The sequence below is a fragment of the Stenella coeruleoalba genome (genome assembly GCF_951394435.1).
Source record: "Stenella coeruleoalba genome assembly, chromosome: 7".
NCBI lineage: Eukaryota > Metazoa > Chordata > Mammalia > Artiodactyla > Delphinidae > Stenella > Stenella coeruleoalba.
This window is the reverse complement of record NC_137153.1, coordinates 37921929-37942348: the sequence shown is the minus strand read 5'-3', so window position 1 is coordinate 37942348 and position 20420 is coordinate 37921929. Positions and strand designations below refer to the sequence as shown.

Here is a 20420-nt window from a genome sequence, read left to right as displayed (position 1 = left end):
TTATCGGTCCCTGAAGTGTGAACAAAATATACACAGGCAGACTCAGAGACATAACAGGTTCAGTTCCAGACCACGGGCAATGCAGCAAATATTACAATAAAGTGAGTCACAGGCATTTTTTGGTTTCCCAATGCATATAAAAGGTATGTTTATACTATACCGTAGTCTGTTAGGTGTGCAATAGCATTTTATCTAAAACAAAACAATGTAGATACCTTAGTTAAAAAATAATTTATGGCCAAAAAATGCTAACAATCATCTGAGCCTTCAGCGAGTTGTAATCTTTTTTCAGGGATAACATCAAAGGTCACTGATCACAGATAACTATAACAAATATAACAATAATCAAAAAGTTTGAAATATTGCAAGGATTACCAAAATGTGACACAGACACAAAGTGAGCAAATGCTGTTGGAAAAATGGAGCCAACAGACTTACTCAATACTGGGTTGCCAGAAACCTTCAAATTGTAAAAATATCTGTGAAGCACGATAAAATGAGGTATACCTGTATTGTTTGTTGTTGTTTTGAGCGTTTCAGTTGACAAATATTGGTGCTAGAAATATGTCATTGAAGGCAGGGCCCTATATATTTTTCTGTCGGTCCCAATCCCTTGCTTTCCTAGACATACAGGATAAGAACAAGGAAATGAGGTCAGACAGGAGGGAGCTCCTTCCTGTGGCCCCTGAATCTGAAATGGGGGAGATGGAGGAGAGCAGAGAAACGGGGGCATATTACCAATTAATAACATTTAATTCAAGAAAATAAATTTTTGTTCTTTGCAACAATGTTCATAAAGAGACAGGCTTAATGGAACTGAAATATAGAAGAGATTTCTCTGGTGAATTTGTTAATTTCCCACAATTTGGACTTTCCTATTTGTAATCCTGTTGTCCTCCCCCCGCCGCCCCCCCCCCCACACCACCACCGGCATGGGGCCACATCCTTGCCCAAACCTGGGTTTTAGTGAACAATAAAGGATGTATAAATGACCTGGGACCTCTTCTGCCTTCTCTCTTCAGTGGGCAGTTTGCAGTTGTGAAGAAATGCCGTGAGAAAAGCACCGGTCTACAGTATGCCGCCAAATTCATCAAGAAGAGGAGGACCAAATCCAGCCGGCGGGGCGTGAGCCGTGAGGATATCGAGAGGGAGGTCAGCATCCTGAAGGAGATCCAGCACCCCAACGTCATCACCCTGCACGAGGTTTATGAGAACAAGACGGACGTCATCCTGATCCTGGAACTGTGAGTGCTGTGGCTGGGTGGGGAGGAGGGTGGGCTGCAGGCTTCCCGGCAGCTGGACAGCGCAGTGACCAGCCCCGGAGCCTCGTCAGGGATTGACTTGGCTTTGCCAAGTTCAAGAACTGCAGTGGGTGGTGCGCTGTGAGGCCGGCTGCAGTTATCTGGAGTAATTCTGCAGCAACTTCCGTTGATGTGGTCCCACTTGATCTGCAGGCGCATCCCCAATCTTGGGGTTCTTCCTCGTTTGTCTTGAGGTCGTCTGCGTTTTGAGTTTCATGTTAAGTTTTAGGCTTACGTTCTTCCCTCCTGTCACGCTGTTCCTCTGCCTCCCCTCTGTTTTCCTACTTCTCTTTTTCTCTTTCTTTCTCTATTCTCTTCCCTCTGTCTTACCACACCCCATTTTTAACTGTTGGAACTGTCAACACTCATATGAAAGGGTAAAAGTGAACCAGAATCACTCAGGGTGAGTGATTGTTTTTAAAGCGTTTTGCTGATTTTCTCAGGCACACCCTGCCCATCGGATGTTATTGTGGGAAACTGTAGCGTGATGTTCTGTGACGCGTTCCCCTGTCCCTGGCCCTCTGCCTGAGGGCCCCACTCCTGGTCACGAGTCCAGCAACATGGGCTGGCTGGAGAGGAGAGGAGAGGAAGTCATCAAGAACACGCCACTGGGAGTGTCTCTGGGCTGTTCGGATGGAGGACACACATTAGTACCCTGAGGGCAGAGGGAGGGATGGATGGAGCAATCCTGGGTGGTTCTTAGTAACCACCCATTTCCTGGAGCCTCGAATTAAGATGTGTCCTTCTGCCAGCCCAGCAGCTCCCCCTAATGTGCAGATCTCTTAGGGCTAAGAGGTGATTTTTGAGGCCAGGGGAGATGGAAGTGAAGGGAGGTATACAGAGGAAGCCCAGCCTTGGGGGCACTGCACTATGGGGACCTGCGCTTTGCTGTCACAAGGGCCTGGGGTGCCCACTGCCTCTTGCCTCACCATTGGGTTCTGGGCACATACCTTTATGCGTCTGAGCAACAACCTTCTTAACTATAAATTGGGGTCCATAATACCTACCTCAAAAGGGTTTTGAGGAGATAAATGAGATGAGAACGTAAACATGTCTGGCTCATGGATGTGTTTAATACATGTTTCTGGGAAGTTCTCAACCTCTGCACTAGTGACATATTGGGCTGCATAATCCTTTGTTCAGGGGGCCATCCTGTGTGTTGTAGGATGTTTAGCAACATCTCTGGCTTCTACCCACCAGATAGCATCCTCTTCCCTAGCTGTCACAGCTAAAAATGCCTCCAGACACTTCCACATATCCCCTGGGGGGCAGATTCTTTTCTCCCCCTACCCGCCTCCCCATCCCCCCACCCCCTCCTTGAGAACCACTGCTTTAAAGGAAGAGCAGGGTTTTAAGGGCACGGAGGATTAAGGGGGCCTGCTCAGGGTTCAGCAGAGAAAAGACAGGAATCAGAGTGTAATCCTTTCTATGGCTTTATATGGTGACTTGGAAACCAGACAGAACCAAGATCAAAATCCAGGGCAAATCCTTTACCATCTATCTCTAAGCCTAAATTTCCTCCCTTAAGGCTGTTGTCAGAGACCATGAATGCAAAGTTCCTGGGAAAGAAATTATGTAGATCACAACTGTTTTGCGTTTTCAGAGAATTACCAGGTCACGCGTAGTAAGTCAAGAATATAATTTGCTCCCTTTGTATATCAGAATGTACAAATGATGCCGGGGAGTTACTGCCACCTGCGTGTGTATATTCTGGATTCAGCTTCTGTTGACTGACTCCCAGTTCGTAGGTATTTTCCACTAGGTGCATTTATCCTGTGCATAGAATGGATAACATACAGATTTTTTTTACCACTTGATTTAAATTTTTTTAAAATTATTATACAGTAAATTTGATGTTGGGGGAGGGTTGTGTAATTCTATGAAAGTTGACACATGTATAGATTTGTGTAACCACCACCCAAATCAGGATTCAGAATAGTCCCGTTGCCCCCAAAACTCCCTTGTACTCTCCCCTTCTAGTCACACCCACCTTCTTCCCTCTACTCTCTGGCAATCACTGAGCCATTCTCTATTACTGTAGTTTTGTCTTTTCAAAAATTATATAAGTAGGATTATAAAGTATTCAATCTTTTGAGACCGACTTCTTTCACTCAACATAATGCTTTTGAGATTTGTGCATGAGTCGTTTGCTCCTTTTTATTGCTGAATAGTATTCCCTTGTGTGGTGTTTGTTTATCTACTCACCCATTGAAGGACATTTGGGTTGTTTCTAATATTTGGTGATCGTGCATACAGCTACCATAAACAGTCATGTGTGTGAACATAAGTTTTCATTTCTTTGGGGTAAATAACACTGAGTGGGTTTGCTGGGCCATGTGGTAAGTGTACATCTAACTCTACGAGCAGTTGCCAAACTGTGTTCTAAAGTGGCCTCACCACTTTACAGCCCTTCCAGCAATGAATGAACATTCCAGTTGCTCCATCAACCCTTTGTATTGTCAATATTTGTCTCTAATTGTAGCCATGCTGTTAGGTGGATAGTGGCGCACAGCTTTACACAGTTCATTATGTGGAGACCTTGAATAAAAGTTGAGGGGCTTCCCTGGTGGCGCAGTGGTTGAGAGTCCGCCTGCCAATGCAGGGGACGCGGGTTCGTGCCCCGGTCCGGGAAGATCCCACATGCCGCGGAGCGGCTGGGCCCGTGAGCCACGGCCGCTGAACCTGTGTGTCCGGAGCCTGTGCTCCGCAACGGGAGAGGCCACAACAGTGAGAGGCCCGTGTACCGCAAAAATAGAAAAAAAAAAAGTTGAGTGAGCTCACAAAGAGCAGCTCTTAGGTGGAAGAAGCAGGAGGAATCTTAGAAGATGGCCCCTCCCCCACAGGGTCAGATGCATGTTTGTCTCCCCTGGGTATTTGCTCCTTACAGATTCCAGCATTCCCTGTGAGCTGATTGTCCTAGCCTTTTCACCCACCGGGCATGTGGGGAGTAGTGATGGTTACTTTTATGTGTCAATTGATTGTGCCACAGGGTGTCCCAACATTTGGTTAAACATTATTCTGGGTTGTGTCTTGAGGGTGTTTCTGGATGAGGTTAACATTTGAATCGTAGACTTAGTAAAGCAGATTGCCCTCCCCAATGGGGGTGGGCCTCATCTAATCAGTTGAGGTTCCACATGGAACATAAAAGCTCACCTTACCCTGAATAAAAAGGAATTCCTCCTACCTGACGGCCTTCAAGCAGGGACATTGGCTTTTTCCTGTCTTCAGACTGAAACTGATACATTGGCCCCACTGGGTCACCAGCTGGGTTCAGTGGACTCCCCTTGCAGGTCTTGGGACTTGTCAGCCTCCATGATTGCATGCGCCAGTTTCTTAAAATAAATCTCTTTCTCTCTTTATATCTGTACATCCTTTTGGTTCTGTTTCTCTGGAGAACCCTGACTCATACAGTGGTACCAAAGGCTAAGGAGGGAAAGTGCACCCTTGTTTTCACATCACAAGTCTGTCCCATTTTATATCTATATTTACTTTGCCATGAAGAGGTGTTTTCATTTTTAATAGACTATTCAAAATATTAGGTCTGCCCAGGAGAAAGAGTCATCTTTGCCTTTGAGAAAATTATTGTTGTTGTAAATTCTAACAGCTTTAAAGGAAGATTTAGTCATCAGTGACATATTCCATCTCTTCTTTCCTTTCTTAAGAATGCTGGGATACAGTGGTGGTTAAGGAGAGAATAAAATGTAAGAGTTTGTCAGAAAATAGCCCTATGACCTAATAGTGGCCCCTTGTCTGTACCCTCTGGTTCAGAAATCTTTAAGTGGATATATTTTTTTGATTTTTTTGCTTTGGGATGAACTCCATGGCAACAGAGCTTCCTTCAGGCTTACTAATGAAGCTTGCTCCCTTATTGAAACTTCCCTCATTGAAGCCTGTTTCCACGTAGATGTGTGAGTTCTCACTCCCACATCTGGCCCTGTCCTTACCACTGAGACAGAGACCCCAAACTGCCACTCCATGCACTATTTCATGAGCTGCCCCTAATGATCTGGGCGAGATACAGAAACGATATCTTTTCCGTTCTTTGTACAGAAGCTACTTGGTGTCTGTGTTAAAGGCACAGTTGTCAAATCCTACTCCAGGATTTGACTTAAAATTTCTGTAAGCCCTGAAAGTAGTTTTTAAGAATGCTATTTCCCCCACATGCTTCTCTGGAAAAGAATCTTTCCACACCTTATCTGCTATTGCAGCTCAGCAGAGCGTATACACCAAGGAAACAAACCTGATGTCTCAAAATCACAATTCCATGTCCTCCACATCCCATTGTTCCATAATGAAGTCGTACAAAAATCTCTTTGTTCTGTTACAGCTCACCCGTGCATTGTCACATGGGCAAGCCACTACAAAACTTTGATCTTCAGTGCATGAGTCATTTCATAGCTTGCCCTGTTACCTGGTGAAAAATGAAGCCAAACAGTCAGTGCTAATCAGAGACGCTGGCTTCTAGAATTCTGTTCCTAAACTTGGTGCTCAGAAACAGCTAAGTATTTCAAGCTGTGGATAATTTAGGTTCCCTCTCCCCAGACATGGGTCAAACCCAAATGCCTTTAGGGGCTGGACAGGTGATGTAAGTGAGTGAGGTTGGTCTACACAAAGCCTCAGAATCAGGGAGGCATCAGGGAATGGTGGGGACTGTGGCTAACTGAACCCTCAGCCACTCTTCAGTTGATTGTTGCCATGTGGGATTTTGGATCCAGTGTTGCCAGACCCTGCAGTCTTTTTCAAGAAAAGTCTGGTATCTAGGTTTTTAATTTCGGCAGTTCATAGTATTCATGAGCAGACAAAATAAAACCTTCCTGAAGGTCACATGTGGCCTTCACAGAACTCCAGATTCTAGCCTGTTTTATGTAAGCAATAAGTATTAGCAGCATGTGATAAATACAGTCAGAGACAGCCCCAAAAGGCTAGCAATTCTGTTGGAAAGGCAAGATACACACTTAGCATTACAAAATGATTTTTTAAATGTCCAGTGTGGTTTAACAGTGGTTCTCAAACTTTGGCGTGCTTCAGAATCTCCTGAAGGCTTGTTAAAATACACATTACTTGGCTGCACTTCCAGAGTTTCTGAATCAGTATGTCTAGGGTAAGGCCCAAGAATTGACATTTTAAACAAATTCCCAGGTGATGCCGATGCTGCTGGTCTAGGGTTCACCTTTTGAGAAGCTGTAGTAGGTTGAATTGTGTCTCCCCCAAAATGATAGGTTGAAGTCCCAACTCCCTTTATCACAAAGTGTCCCCTTATTTGGCAATAGGGTCGTTGCAGATGTCATTAGTTAAGATGAGGTCACACTGGAGTAGAGCGGGCTCCTTATCCCACGTGACCTTATAAGACGAAGGCCATGTGGAGACAGAGACCTGGGGAGAAGGCCCTGTGGAGATGGAGGATTGAAGTGATGCAATAGTAGCATCTACAGGCTACTAGGAGAGAGGCCTGGAACAGATTCCCATTGGAGCCCTCAGAAGGAACCACAGCCCACACCTTGCTTTCAGACTTCTGGCCTCCAGAGCTGTGAGACAATGAATTTCTGTTGTTTTTAGCCACCCATTGTGTGGTACTTTGTTACAGGAGCCTTAGCAAACTAATACAGAAGCACTAGAATAGAAAACTACCCGTTGCTGGACTGCGAGCCCACTCATGTGTTAACCAAAAACTCTGTGAGCCAGTTCACAACAAAATAAAACACCTAATCATGGTAGTTCTTCCATCAGGCAACCAAGAAACAGTGGGATGCGTGACCCTTCCTCCCTGCAGGAAGCTTGCGCAGAGGAGGGCTGGAGTGGGGTAGGTGATTCTGGGTCTACCTTAAGTCAGGAATGGACATCACCCTGTCATGGCCTGCTTCAGGAGGGTCACCTGAGCTTTGGATGACCTGTCTGAAAGGTTACCCTGTTAAGATTTATAAAGTAAACATCCTAGAATTGCCATGTAAACTTGGCATAGTGGATTGTTCCAAAGAAATCAAGCCAGTTTGGATCTCCAACCTTAAATTTTCCCCTTTATTTGTTCTGCTTGGAATTTAAAGCAGGTCTTTAAGTTAGAGTAGTCTCTCCTCCCTCCCTCTCTCTCTCTCTCTCTCTCTCTCTCTTTCTCGTAGGAAATTCAGTTTAGTGCAGTATGCAGTGGTTGTAGCCAGGTGCAGGACATGGAATTAATGCACTCTATTTTTATTTATTTAATAAAGTAAATTTTATTATTTTTTTACTGTGGTAGAAAACACATAACATAAAGTTGACCATCTTAACCATTTTTAAGTATACAGTTCAGTAGCATAACGTATTCACCTGTGCAACATATCTCCAGAACTTGTTCATCTTGCAAAATGGAAACTCTATACCAATGGAAGAACAACTCTCCTTTTCAGCTCTCTTTCTGACTTTGTCTAAGTTAATAATTTCTGGAATTCAGTTTGTTCATTGCAAACAACTGCCGAGTTGTATTCAGATATTTGTGTAATATTAGATCACTTTATGCGGGATCATTGTTAAGTTGGCTCACTCTCTCGTAGCCAAACGGAGATGCCGACTCATAAGAATATAAATATGATTGTTTCATTGTACATCAGCACAGTGGATGTATGTGGATAGGTTCATGCTTCACTGACAGCAAATCCAGAATTGCAAGGGCCTTTCAAGAAGCAAATGCAGTGATTAAAGTGATGGTTTCAGGGTACCTTAAAAGTGGCAAAGTTGTACTAAGCTGAACACAGTTATAGGGACATAAGTGATGCTGGTAAATGAGGCGTGTCTGACGCCAGGGGCCTTTCAGTCTCCCACCCCCATTCTCTGCTGCTCTCCTGGTCCTCACAAGACACAAAAACACATTAAGATTGCTTAAATGCTTTCCTTCCTTCCTTCCTTCCTTCCTTTCTTTCTTTCTCCCTCTCTCTCTCTCTTTCTTTCTTTCTTTCTTTCTTTCCTTCTTTCTTTCTTTCCTTCTTTCTTTCTTTCTTTCTTTCTTTCTTTCTTTCTTTCTTTCTTTCTTTCTTTCTTTCTTTCTTTCCTTCCTTCCTTCTTTCTTTCCTTCCTTCCTTCCTTCTTTGTTTTTCCTTTTTGCTGCTACATTTGTTCTCTCTTCTCTGAGCTCCAGCCAGCTCTTTTGACTTTCTGAACTTTGTTTTTATTCACCAAGGTAATTTCAAGAACTGTTCTGGGTTACACTTTTGGCTTCTGGATCCTCAGATATCTACTATTAGGCAAGAACAGAGAACTGAAATGCATTTGGCAACAGTCACAAAAGAATTAAATTTGTGTAGAATAGGTTATTTTCCACTCAGGCATTCTCTTGAGAAATAAAACCCTGTATGTATGTCTTCCCCCATGCTCTTACTTCTTGCTAATTCGGTTGAAAGTGTTTCCTTGGCGTTTATTAAATGGGCATTTTTATTCACTTAAGTGGATTATTTGATTTCCAGATGGTCTTAGAAAAATTGGGACAATAAAAATCATAAAAACAAATCACACGTAGTATCTGTGAGCTCAAAGATGTGCAGTTTTTATCATATATTCATAATTTTAATATCTGGCTCGATTTACTCTGTGCTGTATACATAAGTTATAGATAGTGAGTATTTGAAATCTTTGCTTATCTCCAAGAAAGGTGTATAATTATTAAGGTTTGGTAAACTGGGGTAACACTGCTGCCTGCCAGCCTCAGAGACTTCCATAGCTGCAGTGATGGGCTATTAATCCCTCCTCAGGGACCACAGATTCTACTTTATGATGCTCTGGGGTACTCCAAGTCCCTGGGAACTGTTCACACTTCCTCTTGGAATCTCACAGCCATGTCACAGATCTCATTCTTCTTCCTGTCTTGGTTAACCATTCTCCTAATCAACACTTCAAGAGCATGCAACAGGTTACTCTGTAGAATTGTGGCTTCAAATGACCCCTCAGGCGTTCTGGTTTCCCCTCTTGCTCTGCTCCCTCTCCTTGCCTCTCTGGTTTCGTCCGTCCGAGGTGGGGGCCGTCCTGGACACGATCACAGCCTCGCTGCACTGCTCAGCTTCTTTTCTGCCCCCAGAGCCCAGGTCCCTCCCAGGTCGAGGGCTGCTGGTTTGGTGGTCCACGTTCAGTCCAGACCTTCTGCCTGGCTTGCCTCACGCTGCTCATACAGCACCCACGTCTAGGCACACGGCGCCCAGAATTCTGGGGTGTGGTTGGGATCAGCTTCGGGAACAAGAAGCTGGGGGGGACTCCGCCCGAGCCAGTGCCACAGAAGAGAGAGCATCCAGATCACAGGTCATGGGTGGGATTCCCTTATTAGGCTAGTATTTAGAGTAGATCAGTAACAATCTCTCCAGAGCATCGATGACTCCCTGGGAGCCTCCCTTCTGCCTCTCGTCATTGAAAAATGTTGTTTAAAGAACAAACAGAAGGTCAAGACCTTCAAGATGGCGGAGGAGTAACACGTGGAGATCACCTTCCTCCCCACAAATACATCAGAAATACATCTACACGTGGAACAACTCCTACAGAACACCTACTGAACGCTGGCAGAAGAGCTTAGACCTCCCAAAAGGCAAGAAACTCCCCACGTACCTGGGTAGGGCAAAAGAAAAAAGAAAACACAGAGACAAAAGAATAGGGACAGGACCTGCACCAGTGGGAGGCAGCTGTGAAGGAGGAAAGGTTTCCACACAGTAGAAGACCCTTCGTGGGTGGAGACTGCGGGTGGCGGAGGGGGGGAGCTTCAGAGCCACGGAGGTGAGCGCAGCCACCGGGGTGCGGAGGGCAAAGAGGAGAGATTCCCGCACAGAGGATCGGTATTGACCAGCACTCACCATCCGATAGGCTTGTCTCCCCACCCGCCGGGGCGGGCGGGGCTGCGAGCTGAGGCTCGGGCTTCAGAGGTCAGATCCCAGGGAGAGGACTGGGGTTGGCTGCCTGAACACAGCCTGGAGGGGGCTAGTGCGCCACAGCAAGCTAAGAGGGAGTCCGGGAAAAAGTCTGGACCTGCCTAAGAGTCAAGAGATCATTGTTTCGGGGTGCGCGAGGAGAGGGAACTCAGAGCACCGCCTAAACGAGCTCCTGAGACGGGCACAAGCCGCGGCTATCAGCGTGTACACCAGAGATGGGCATGAGACACTAAGGCTGCTGCTGCTGCCACCAAGAAGCCTGTGTGCAAGCACAGGTGACTATCCACACCTCCTCTCCCGGGAGTCTTTGCAGCCCACCACTGCCAGGGTCCCGTGATCCAGGGACAGCTTCCCTGGGAGAACACATGGTGCACCTCAGGTGCAACGTCCCGCCGGACTCTGCCGCCGCAGGCTCTCCCCTCATCCGTACCCCTCCCTCCCCCCGGCCTGAGTGAGCCAGAGCCCCACTCAGCTACTTCTTTAACCCCGTCCTGTCTGAGCGACAAACAGATGCCCTCAGGCGACCTACACGCAGAGGTGGGGCCAAATCCAAAGCTGAGCCCCTGGGAGCTGTGCGAACAAAGAAGAGAAAGGGAAATCTCTCCCAGCAGCCTCAAGAGCAGCAGATTAAATCTCCACAATCAATTTATGTACCCTGCATCTGTGGAATACCTGAATAGACAACGAATCTTCCCAAATTGCGGAGGTGGACTTTGGGAGCAACTGTAGACTTGGGGTTCGCTTTCTGCACCCAATTTATTTCTGGTTTTATGTTTATCTTAGTTTAGTATTTAGAGTTTATTATCCTTGGTAGATTTGTTTATTCATTTGGTTGCTCTCTTCCTTTTTTTTTTAATATAGATATATATATATTTTTTTCTTTTCTCTCTTTTTGTGAGTGTGTATATGTATGCTTCTTTATGTGATTTTGTCCGTATAGCTTTGCTTATGCCATTTATCCTCAGGTTCTATCTGTCCGTTTGTTTTTTTTTCTTTGTTTGTTTGTTTTTGCAGTATGCGGGCCTCTCACTGTCGTGGACTCTCCCATTGCAGAGCACAGGCTCCGGATGCGCAGGCTCAGCGGCCATGGCTCACGGTCCCAGCCGCTCAGCGGCATGTGGGATCTTCCAGGACTGGGGCACAAACCCGTGTCCCCTGCATTGGCAGGTGGACTCTCAACCACTGTGCCACCAGGGAAGCCCTTTTTTTTTTTTTTAGTATAGTTTTTAGCACTTGTTATCATTAGTGGATTTGTTTTTTGGTTTGGGTGCTCTCCTTTCTTTTTTTAAATTAATTTTTAAGTTTTTAATAATTTTTAAATTTTTATTTTATTAACTTTATTTTATTTTATTTTATTCTTTCGTTTTTTCTCCATTTTCTTCTGAGCCATGTGGCTGACAGGGTCTTGCTGCTCCAGCCAGGTGTCAGGCCTGTGCCTCTGAGGTGGGAGAGCCGAGTTTGGCACCAGAAACCTCCCAGTTCCATGTAATATAAAATGGCAAAACCTCTCCCAGAGACCTCCATCTCAATGCTAAGACCCAGCTCCACTCAACGACCAGCAAGCTCCAGTGTTGGACACCCTATGCCAAACAACTAGCAAGACACTAGGAACACTAAAGCACCCATTAGCACAGAGACTGACCAAAATCATAATAAGGTCACAGTTACCCCCAAACCCAACACTGGACATGGTCCTGCCCACCACAAAGACAGGATCCAGCCTCATCCACCAAAAAGCAGGCACCAGTCCCCTCCACCAGGAAGCCTACACAACCCACTGAACCAACCTTACCCGCTGAGGGCAGACACCGAAAACAACAGGAACTACGAACCTGCAGCCTGTGAAAAGGAGACCCCAAACACAGTAAGTTATGCAAAATGAGAAGACACAGAAACACACAGCAGATGAAGGAGCAAGGTAAAAACCCACAAGACCAAACAAATGAAGAGGAAATAGGCAGTCTACCTGAAAAAGAATTCAGATTAATGATAGTAAAGATGATCCAAAATCTTGGAAATAGAATGGAGAAAATACAAGAAACGTTTAACAAGGACCTAGAAGAACTAAAGAGCAAACAAACAATGATGAACAACACAATAAATGAAATTAAAAGTTCTCTAGAAGGAATCAATAGCAGAATAACTGAGGCAGAAGAATGGATAAGTGACCTGGAAGATAAAATAGTGGAAATAACTACCATAGAACAGAATAAAGAAAAAAGAATGAAAAGAATTGAGGACAGTCTCAGAGACCTCTGGGACAACATAAAACACACCAACATTCGAATTATAGGGGTACCAGAAAAAGAAGAACAAAGAAAGGGACTGAGAAAATACTTGAAGAGATTATAGTTGTAAACTTCCCTAATATGGGAAAGGAAATAATCAAGTCCAGGAATCACAGAGTCCCATACAGGATAAATCCAAGGAGAAACATGCCAAGACACATATTAATCAAACTAGCAAAAATTAAATACAAAGAAAAAATATTAAAAGCAGCAAGGGAAAAACAACAAATGACATACAAGGGAGTCCCTAAAAGGTTAACAGCTGATCTTTCAGCAGAAATTCTGCAAGCCAGAGTGAGTGGCAGGACATATTTAAAGTGATGAAAGGGAAAAACCTACAACCCAGATTACTCTGCCCAGCAAGGATCTCATTCAGATTCTATGGAGAAATCAAAAGCTTTACAGACAAGCAAAAGCTAAGAGAATTCAGCACCACCAAACCAGCTTTACAACAAATGCTAAAGAAACTTCTCTAGGAATGAAACACAAGACAAGGAAAAGACCTACAGTAACAAACCGAAAACAATTAAGAAAATGGTAATAGGAACATACATATTGATAACTAACTTAAATGTAAATGGATTAAATGCTCCAACCAAAAGACATAGACTGGCTGAATGGATACAAAAACAAGACCTGTATATATCGTGTCTACACGAGACCTACTTCAGACCTAGTGACACATACAGACTGAAAGCGAGAGGATGGAAAAAGATACTCCATGTAAATGGAAATCAAAGGAAAGCTGGAGTAGCAATTCTCATATCAGACAAAATAGACTTTAATATAAAGACTATTAGAAGAGACAAAAAAGGATACTACATAATAATCAAGGAATCAATCCAAGAAGAAGATATAATAATTGTAAATATTTATGTACCCAACATAGGAGCACCTCAATACATAAGGCAAATGCTAACAGCCATAAAAGGGAAAACCAACAGTAACAGAATCAAAGTAGGGGACTTTAACACCCCACTTTTACCAATGAACAGATCATCCAAAATGAAAATAAATAAGGAAACACAAGCTTTAAATGATACATTAAACAAGATGGACTTAATTGATATTTATAAGAAATTCCATCCAAAAACAACACAATAAACTTTCTTCCCAAGTGCTCATGGAACATTCTCCAGGATAGATCATATCCTGGGTCACAAATCAAGCCTTGGTAAATTTAAGAAAACTGAAATTGTATCAAGTATCTTTTCTGACCACAACGCTATGAGACTAGATATCAATTACAGGGAAAGAAATTTGTAAAAAATATAAACACATAGAGGCTAAACAGCACTACTAAATAACCGAGAACACTGAAGAAATCAAAGACGAAATCAAAAAATACCTAGAAACAAATGACAATGAAGACCCAAAACCTATGGGATGCAGCAAAAGCAGTTCTAAGAGAGAAGTTTATAGCAACACAGTCCTACCTCAAGAAACAAGAAACATCTCAAATAAACAAGCTAACCTTACAGCTAAAGCAATTAGAGAAAGAAGAACAAGAAAACCCCAAAGTTAGAAGAGGGAAAGAAATCATAAAGATCAGGTCAGAAATAAGTGAAAAAGGAATGAAGGCAACAATAGCAAAGACCAGTAAAACTAAAAGCTAGTTATTTGAGAAGATAAACAAAATTGATAAACCATTAGCCAGACTCATCAAGAAAAAAAGGGAGAAGACTCAAATCAATAGAGTTAGAAATGAAAAAGGAGAAGTAACAACTGACGCTGCAGAAATACAAAGAATCATGAGATTACTACAAGTAACTATATGCCAATAAAATGGACAACATGGAAGAAATGGACACATTCTTAGAAAAGCACAACCTTCCAAGACTGAACCAGGAAGAAGTAGAAAATACAGACCAATCACAAGCAATGAAATTCAGACTGTGATTAAAAATCTTCCAACAAACAAAAGCCCAGGACCAGATGGCTTCACAGGCGAATTCTATGAAACATTCAGAAAAGAGCTAACACCTATCCTTCTCAAACTCTTCCAAAATGTAGCAAAGGGAGGAACACTCCCAAAATCATTCTATGCGGCCACCATCACCCTGATACCAAAACCAGACAAAGATATCACAAAGAAAGAAAACTACAGGCCAACATCACTGATGAACATAGATGCAAAAATCCTCAACAGAATACTAGCAAAGAGAATCCAACAGCACATTAAAAGAATCATACACCATGATCAAGTGGGGTTTATCCCAGGAATGCAGGGATTCTTCAATATATGCAAATCAATCAATGTGATAAACCATGTTAAATTGAAGGAGAAAAACCATATGATCATCTCAATAGATGCAGAGAAAGCTTTCGACAAAATTCAACACCCATTTATGATAAAAACCCTCCAGAAAGTAGGCATAGAGAACCTCAGCATAATAAAGGCCATATATGACAAACCCACAGCCAACATAATTCTCAATGGTGAAAAACTGAAACCATTTCCTCTAAGAACAGGAACAAGACAAGGTTGTCCACTCTCACCACTATTATTCAACATAGTTTTGGAAGTTTTAGCCACAGCAATCAGAGAAGAAAAAGAAATAAAAGGAATCCAAATTGGAAAAGAAGAAGTAAAACTCTCACTGTTTGCAGATGACATACTATACATAGAGAATCCTAAAGATGCTACCAGAAAACTACTAGAGCTAATCAATCAATTTGGTAAAGTTGCAGGATACAAAATTAATGCACAGAAATCTCTTGCATTCCTATACACTAATGAATAAAATACCTAGGAATAAACCTACCTAAGGAGACAAAACACCTGTATGCAGAAAACTATAAGACACTGATGAAAGAAATTAAAGATGATACAAACAGATGGAGAGATATACCATGTTCTTGGATTGGAAGAATCAACATTCTGAAAATGTACTACCCAAAGCAATCTACAGATTCAATGCAATCCCTATCAAACTACCAAAGGCATTTTTCACAGAACTAGAAAAAAACATTTCACAATTTGTATGGAAACACAAAAGACCCTGAATAGCCAATGCAATCCTGAGAAAGAAAAACGGAGCTGGAGGAATCAGGCTCCCAGACTTCAGACTATACTACAAAGCTACAGTAATCAAGACAGTATGGTACTGCCACAAAAACAGAAATATAGGTCAATGGAACAGGGTAGAAAGTCCAGAGATAAACCCATGCACATATGATCACCTTATTTTTGATAAGGGAGGCAAGAATACACAATGGAGAAAAGACAGTCTCTTCAATAAGTGGTGCTGGGAAAACTGGACAGCTCCATGTAAAAGAATGAAATTAGAATACTCCCTAACACTATACACAAAAATAAATTCAAAATGGCTTAAAGACCTAAATGTAAGGCCTGACACTATAAAACTCTTAGAGGAAAACATAGGCAGAACAGTCTATGACATAAATCAGCAAGATCCTTTCTGACCCACCTCCTAGAGAAATGGAGATAAAAACAAAAATAAACAAATGGGAACTAATGAAACTTAAAAGGCTTTTTACAGCAAAGGAAACCATAAACAAGATAAAAAGACAACCCTCAGAATGGGAGAAAATATTTGCAAGTGAAGCAACTGACAAAGGGTTAATCTCCAAAATTTACAAGCAGCTCATGCAGCTCAATATCAAAAAAACAAACAACCTAATCCAAAAATGGGCAGAAGACCTAAATAGACATTTCTCCAAAGAAGATATACAGATTGCAAACAAACACATGAAAGGATGCTTAACATCACTAGTCATTAGAGAAATGCAAATCAAAACTACAATGAGGTATCACCTCACATCAGTCAGAATGGCCATCATCAAAAAATCTTCAAACAATAAAGGCTGGAGAGAGTGTGGAGAAATGGCAAGCCTCTTGCACTGTTGGTGGGAATGTCAATTGATACAGCCACTGTGGAGAACAGTATGGTGGTTCCTTAAAAAACTAAAAATAGAACTACCATACCACCCAGCAATCCTGGCATATACCCTGCGAAAACCATAATTCAAAAAGAGTCAAGTACCACAATGTTCATTGCAGCTCTATTTACAATAGCTAGGACATGGAAGCAACCTAAGTGTCCATTGACAGATGAATGGATAAAGAAGATGTGGAACATATATACAATGGAGTATTACTCAGCCATAAAAAGAAACGAAATTGAGTTATTTGTTGTGAGGTGGATGGACCTAGAGTCTGTCCTGCAAACTGAAGTAAGTCAGAAAGAGAAAAACAAATACCGTATGCTAACACATACATATGGAATCTAAAAAAAAGAAAAAGGTTCTGAATAACCTAGGGGCAGGACAGAAATAAAGACGCAGATGTAGAGAATGGACTTGAGGACACGGAGAGGGGGAAGGGTAAGCTGGGATGAAGTAAGAGAGTGGCATGGATGTATAAATACACTACCAAATGTAAAATAGATAGCTAGTGGGAAGCAGCTGCATAGCCCAAGGAGATCAGCTCGGTACTTTGTGACCACCTAGAGGGGTGGGATAGGGAGGGCGGGAGGGAGATGAAAGAGGGAGGAGATATGGGAATATATATATACATATAGCTGATTCAGTTTGTTATACAGCAGAAACTAACACAACATTGTAAAGCAATTATACTCCAATAAAGATGTTTTAAAAAAAAGAACAAACAGAAATAGTTCTAAAAACAACCTTATATTGCTTTTTTCCCTTACTTGTCTTTCCAAGTAACTGAATATTACCTTACTTTCTTATGTTTCTTTCTTTTTTTTTTAATCATGTGTCTAACTTGTTTTCATTATGGTCGAAATCACTCTAAGGCAGAGGAGGAACCTCAGCAGTTGGTATTTGCTTGTTCCATCCTGAAATGTCAGTTTCATTTCCAGCCTCTAAACGAATGTAGTTACCAGTCATGGCTACAGTGAAACGTGAATGCTGCTCTATTGATGAAATCAGGTGTAAGTGAAACATCGGCTAAAGGACCTCGTTCTCCCTAGATGACAGAATATTTTCCCCCAATATTTTGATGATAAAATTCAAGTAGAATTGATTGTTTCAGAAACACAGGGTAGAATGTTCACTTGTATTTAGTCATGTGCAGTCGGTGTGGATCTTTCTATATAAACTTCCTTGAGAGAGAGGATAAAGGACAAGAGAGGCTTTCCTTGGAGAAGAAAGAGAAGCTGCACTTCACTGAGTCTTTGGGTCAGTCAGTCTCTGCGGGGCCCCTGCCTTATGTTTTCTCATTTAGTCCTTGGGCACAAGCCCAGGAGGGTGGTATTGTCACCACCCTCCAGATTTGGAAAGCTGTGCCTATCCAATCCTGATAGAGGGATGGGGGATTCTAACTCTCAGACAGCTTCTCAGGGAGGGAAATTTTTTGTTTGAGTCCTGAAGTTCTGCTGAACCCCTGTAGGACTCTGCCGACAAGGCTAAGCCATCATCTTTGGGGGTTGCGGGGAGGGTGAATGAAATAAAAGACCATCTTGGAGCAGGGAGGGTGTTCCCGGTCTGCCCCCTCACCCTGTTCCTCATCTAGGGCTGCAGTCACCTTGACCATGACCTTCAAGGGCAGTGATGCTCACATTCCAGTGGCTCTTGAGCCGTATTTGCTCCTCTCAATTTCAAAGCAGTGACTTAGCAGCTTTTGAAAGCCAATCTGGACCTTGAGAACCTTTCTGTTTCTCTCTTTGTTTCTGTTTCTCCGACAGTCATGTTGTTCTTACCCCCTCATTTCTTTGTATTTCCACGATGTTGGGAGAGAGCAGAAAACGTCCTAGTGTCCCCATGGGAATGAAGGTGTCCAGGGCGGCTTTGTGAGGGCCCTGGTGTGTGTATTTGCCCCCCTCAATGTGTTTCTTTGAGGGCAAGAGCATATCCTGCTTTGGGTCCCACAGCACTTAAGACTGTTCTTGGCCCAATAAATGTATGCAAAGTCCAGATAGAGTCAGAAGAACATCATGATATGATGGAAGGGGTCACGTGTGGCTCAAGAGCCAGCTGACTACTGACGGAGACATTTTTCTTTGTGAGATGCTGATTGACTTGCTTGGGCTTCAGATAACGTAGTACTCTTTTTTTTTTTTTTTTTTTTTGCGGTACGCGGGCCTCTCACTGTTGTGGCCTCTCCCTTTGCGGAGCACAGGCTCCGGACACGCAGGCTCAGCGGCCATGGCTCACGGGCCCAGCCACTCCGCAGCATGTGGGATCTTCCTGGACCGGGGCACGAACCCGTGTCCCCTGCATCGGCAGGCGGACTCTCAACCACTGCGCCACCAGGGAAGCCCAAACGTAGTTCTCTTGACTAAGTTTCTTAGAGGGTAAGGAATAAAACCTTGAACCTGAGGGTTTGAGTCAGTCTGGATTCTACCAGAAAGCAGATGGCACACCCAAGCAGGGATATTTGAAGAGCATTTAATAAAAAGACAATTAATAAAGGTGTGTCCAAGGGTTAAAGAAAACAAGTACTGGGAAAGCACCCTGGAACTAGTGATAGCAAGGTGCTCCCACCACCCTTAGATCTGAAGGGGAGGAGAGGGAGTGACTTAGGAAAGGATAACTTCCTGGAGAGAAGAACCACCTGACCTGAGCTGAGCGCTCAGTAGAGGGACTCGGCCCTTCCTTGGCAACCTGGCAGGGGAAACAGGGTTGATCTCACTCTCCTTCCCTGTTGATGCTGCCTATTGACCAAACCAAACCTGAAGCCAATTGACAAGGGAACCTTTTCATTCAGTCTCAGTGAGCAGCCTCCCTGCACCCAGAAGTGGATGGAGAAGAGTAGAACGTGGACCTGGAGAGGTAAATAGAAAATAATCTTGCTCTGGGTTTAGAGGGGTTTTCTTCTTGATTCTCTAATCCTTTTGACACTAAGTAGTTACAGTCCGAACTTCCTGGCACCCCCTCATGAAATCTGTCCAGACCTGAAAAATACCAGTTTGTCACTGGATGGTTAGGGTCCATTTGATCTCATGCCCTCTTTTATCAAAGGCTGTGTACCCATCACACATTCGTAAAAAGGAAGTACTTTTTTTGAAGCATGACTCCCTTTTGTTTTCCCCGTTTTTCACTTTATTAAAAACTCTATTGGGGCTTCCCTGGTGGCGCAGTGATTGAGAGTCCGCCTGCCGATGCAGGGGACGCGGGTTCGTGCCCCGGTCCGGGAAGATCCCACATGCCGCGGAGCGGCTGGGCCCGTGAGCCATGGCCGCTGAGCCTTCGCATCCGGAGCCCGTGCTCCGCAAAGGGAGAGGCCACAACAGTGAGAGGCCCGCGTACCGCAAAACAAACAAACAACAACAAAAAAAAAACAACTCTATTGGAGTGATGAGGTGGAGACATGGAGGGCAAGGCTCGAAGTCCTGGCTCTTTGACAGACGGTAGTTCTCCTTTGCCAGGGTAACTCACCCAGCAGGAGAGTTGTGTTCATCCTGCCTCTCTTACCCCTTGAGTGCTGTGTCCCTCTCTGAAGGGACAGGAGTTGTCTTCATGCTCCTTGTCATCCATGTGTCTAATGGCGGCAGTGGGAAGTATTTCCGTGGAGATGGGAAGCACTCTGTATCTTCTTTCCTGTGATTCTCATTCCCTCTTCAGATCACTTTAATCTACCTTCCATTTCTCTACTTGCCACTGAAAGGACTCTTGCAGAAGCTTTCTAATTCGCAAAATTCTTTAATCTATATACAACCCATGATACTCAACTATCACCTTCCAATATATTGATATCCCTACAGCTATATCTCTCAGTCTCTCTGCAGCCCCACAATTGCTTCTCCAGTTGCCTGTTCAATGTCTACCCAAATGGATCTCCCCAAACTTAACATGTCCTAACTGAACTCATAATCTTGCACTCCCCAATTTACTTCTCCCCTCTCCTTCTCTAGCTCAGTTCGTGGCATCACCACAGTCCTGGTTGCCCAGCCTGGAAACCTTGGCACCACCCTTGCCGCTTCCTTCTCCCCTCACTCCCCACTGACCTACACAGCCAATCTTTCATTACA

General features: G+C 43.5%; 1 protein-coding gene across 3 annotated transcripts in view; it reads left to right on the top strand.

Annotated features, from left to right (window-relative positions):
- DAPK1 (death associated protein kinase 1) overlaps positions 1–20420 on the top strand; it is a 210174-nt gene that overhangs the window by 104018 nt on the left and 85736 nt on the right. For all 3 annotated transcript variants that reach the window (XM_079927571.1, XM_079927569.1, XM_079927570.1), the window contains one exon: positions 1023–1244. In XM_079927571.1, the coding sequence (XP_079783697.1) occupies positions 1023–1244 (222 nt within the window). The remainder of the gene's footprint in view (positions 1–1022; positions 1245–20420) is intronic.